The following is a 3,834-nucleotide window of genomic DNA, read 5'->3' as shown; positions in this document are numbered from 1 at the left end:
AAAAAAAATTTTTTTAAATATTTTATTTATTTACTTGTTACAGGGTTTTGCTACTGGTGCAGGATCTCACTACACAGCTCAGATTCATAGTAATTCTCCTGTCTCAGCCTCCGAGTGCTGGGATCACAGGTGTGTGCCACCATGCCCAGTTTTTGTGGCCTGCATAGTGCAGAGCTGGCTCGGCATGCGGTACCAGGGATTGAACCCAGGGCCTTGGGCTTGCCAGGCAGGTGCTTAGACCACCGAGCTATCTCCCTGGCCCTGGAAATCTAAGCTTTCTAAAGCACATTTTGTTACTTAAGCTACAGTAAAAATTGCGTGATAGTTAGTTCAGAGAATTCCTTGTTAATATAACCTCACTCCAGCATTTTTCCTGGAAGTTTTAATGGTTTGAGCTCTCAGATATAGGCTTTGATCCATTTTAAATTGATTTCGGTGTACAAAGTAGATTAGGGTTCAACTTCACTCTTTTGTATAGAGCTTTCCAATTTTCACTACTTGTTGAAAGTGATGATACTCTTCTCGTTGAATGATCCTGGCAACCTTCTTAAAAATAATCTGACCATGAATATAAAGGCTTATTTTTAGACTTTCATTTCCAATTCATTAAATCTGAAGGTCTTTCTTCACATCAGTGCTACATTATCTTCATTGCCATAACTTTGTAGTATGTTTGAAATTGGGAAGTGTAAGCTCCCTGACTGTTTTGTTTTTTTTTTTTAGTATTCTTTTGGCTGTTTATATTCCCTTGAATTTCTATATCAATCTTAAGATTACCTTTTCAATTTCTGCAAAATGACAGCTAGAATTTGAGAGGGGTTTTGTTGAATTGTGTGCATTGATCTGGGGCACATTGCCACGTTAAAGGTTATTAAGCCTGGGTCCGGGAGATAGCTCAGTGGCTTAAGCATCTGCCTGGCAGGCACAAAGTCTCAAGTTTTATCTCTAGTACTGCAAAAAGCAAAACAAAACAATATTAAGTCAATACTATTAAACCTAGGGTACTTACTCTCCATCTCTTTGGAATTTCTTTAATTTATTCCTGTTACTCTTAGTAATTTTCAGTGTACAAATCCTGTATTTTTTGGTTAAATTTATTTCAGTGAATGGTATTCTTTGGACATTCCTCTTCCCACCTTCCTATATGTTTAAGGACTTTATTATCTTAAGAACATTGAGTTAGTCATTGATCTACAATAAGGTAGGAAAGGAAAGATGGTAAAAATGACAGTAACATGTTAAGTGATTAAACTTACAAAAAATATCATCATAGAGAAAAGAGCCTTTTATTACCTTTGTATTTTTAGCCATGCTCATTATTAAACTATTTCATATGAAGGAAGAAAAGTAACATTTATACCAAACCCCAGTAGGGTGGCCCTTTGTATATACAGACATGCTTTTTGGCTTGTGATAAGGTTTCATCTATACAAACTCATTTTTAAAAGTATCATAAGTTGAAAATGTACTTAATAACAACTTAGCCTAGCCTACCTTAGCTATGCTGAAAACATTACACTGGACTAGAGTTGGGCAAAATCATTTAATAGCCCATGTTTTATAAGAAAGTGTTAAATATTTTATTAACTCACTGAATTCTCTACTGACAGCAAAAAGCAATATGTAGTCATATGGATGTGCGTTTACACTATGGTGAAGTATAAGTCTTAGTCTCCGGGGATCTTATATCAGGATCCCACAAGCTCTCATTTTACCTGTGCAAACAGGCGTGGATATTATAAAATTTCAATCCTTAACTTAATCATTAATCCTTAGGTTACTTTCTTAAAAAGTAAGATGATAAGTTCTAAACTTTTTCAAGATGTATTTTTTTTGGGGGGGATTTCAATGCATTATATAAAATGTGGGTTTATTTTAATTCAAAAGACAGATAATATTCTGAGGAAATGCCTTTTTGAAAACTATGTAGAGGGAAAAAAAAAAACAATTTCTGGAAACTAGACCTTAAAAACAGACTACCTTGGAAGAAATGTCAGCAATAAACACTTGGCAGTGATCAGCCCTATTTGAGTTCGTTAGCTGTGCAACCCCTCCCTACTCTAGCTCTAGGCTTCAACCCTAAACTACTTTGTATTTCTTCTTTAGACTTACCTGAGAAACTTTATAAAACATTTTACTTAGCATAATATGCCAGGCTCAAAATTCATTTATTTGATTATAATCACTCTACCCAATGACATAGGAAATTGTGTTTTTCTCAGGACTTGGACTGAAGTCTGATGACCTTCCCAACCAGATGAGCCAGGCAGATTGGCCAGAAATGAAGAAGAAATTTGCAGATGTTTTTGCCAAGAAGACCAAGGCAGAGTGGTGCCAGATCTTTGAAGGCACAGATGCTTGTGTGACCCCAGTGCTGACGTTGGAAGAAGCTGTACATCAAAATCACAACGGAGAACGGGGTTCATTCATCACCGATGAGGAGCAGCATGTGAGTCCTCGCCCTGCACCTCTGCTGTCACGCACCCCGGCTGTCCCTTCTACCCGAAGGGACCCATTCATAGGAGAGCATAGTAAAGAGATACTTAGAGAATTTGGCTTTAACCAGGAAGAAATTGATGAGCTGTACTCAGAGGGCATTATTGAAAGTAGGAAGCCAAAATCCAATCTCTAACTTCTAGGCTCAGAGCTCAATGGAATTTGGTTGTTTCCACATTGGACAATAATTCAGAAAGAAGGATACACGGAAATGTGAAAGAACGCTAATGCAGTGACCCATCTGACCTAATCTTGAAACAGCTACAGAATGATTACACTGTAATTCTCTTTTGGAAATGATTCAGAGTGTTTGATTGAGTTATTTTTTGGGAACTTATATTAGCTAATGGCAGTATTTTTTGTCTTTCAGTTTACTTCATAAAATATATTTGTTGACATTGAAATACTTTATACTTTTACTATATTTTAAATGAATAAAATGTATTAAATAAATATAATGTGCTTTCATTTTTAAAGATAATTAAAAATAGAAAAAAAGTAGAAACATTGCAGAATTTCATTAAACAAAATAACAGGAATTCAATAACGGTTGTTGTAGTACATATTGTTATCTTCAAATTAGTTGTTCAGATTACCAGATGTAAGCATGCAAAATTGGTCAAAATTTTAAAAAATTGAAAAGGAGAAAAAGTTTTGATCGTTAACTGTTCCTTTCAATAGACCAACAGTAATCAGCTGTGCAATTAACCAAACTATCCCGTATATATACATAAATAGACATTTTTCACTTTCATCTTTCTTTCCTTTGTCCTTTTCCTCATGCCAGTTGTACCTTTTAGAATAGTTTCTTTCCCTTTCACAGTATCTGTTGCACTTTTCAGATTTTATTTATTCATTCACATTCTTACCCTAGTGAGACAATACAATACTTGCAAATGAGGGCTTGATTTATTTCAATTACCAGTATGGTTTCTAGTTGCATCCATTTACCAATAAAACACAAGTTTATCATCTTTATAGCTGAATAATACTCTATTTTGTAAAACTACCAAATCTGTTTTATTCTCTCCTCAGTTTGTAGGCATTTGGGTTGTTTCCAAGATGTACCTATGACAAATTGCACTGCTATGAACAGGGGTGAACACATGTAAGTGGTATGATGTTCTCAACTTGTCAGGAAAAATAGACAGGAGTAGAAGAGCTGGATTCTTTTTTTATATTAATTTTATTGAGAAAGAAGTAGCAATGAGATTGTTTCAGAACAGGTCAGTAGGACAGTTACAATAAGTAATATATTGCATATTGTTGTCTTCGTAGTAGTTATTCATAGTACAAGATGCAGACACAATATGTTGTCTAAACACTATTAGTTCAAAA

General features: G+C 34.9%; 1 protein-coding gene across 1 annotated transcript in view; it reads left to right on the top strand.

Moving 5' to 3' along the window:
- Window positions 1–2,913, top strand: part of Amacr (alpha-methylacyl-CoA racemase) — an 11,579-nt gene extending 8,666 nt beyond the window's left edge. The window contains exon 5 of the mRNA XM_004647192.2: window positions 2,223–2,913. Within this exon, the coding sequence (XP_004647249.1) occupies window positions 2,223–2,632 (410 nt within the window). The 3' untranslated portion in view covers window positions 2,633–2,913. The remainder of the gene's footprint in view (window positions 1–2,222) is intronic.
- The last annotated feature ends 921 nt before the right edge of the window (window positions 2,914–3,834 follow it).

The sequence above is a fragment of the Octodon degus genome, unplaced genomic scaffold (genome assembly GCF_000260255.1).
Source record: "Octodon degus isolate 3935 unplaced genomic scaffold, OctDeg1.0 scaffold00293, whole genome shotgun sequence".
NCBI classification, from domain to species: Eukaryota; Metazoa; Chordata; class Mammalia; order Rodentia; family Octodontidae; genus Octodon; species Octodon degus.
This window is presented reverse-complemented; position numbering and strand designations above follow the sequence as displayed.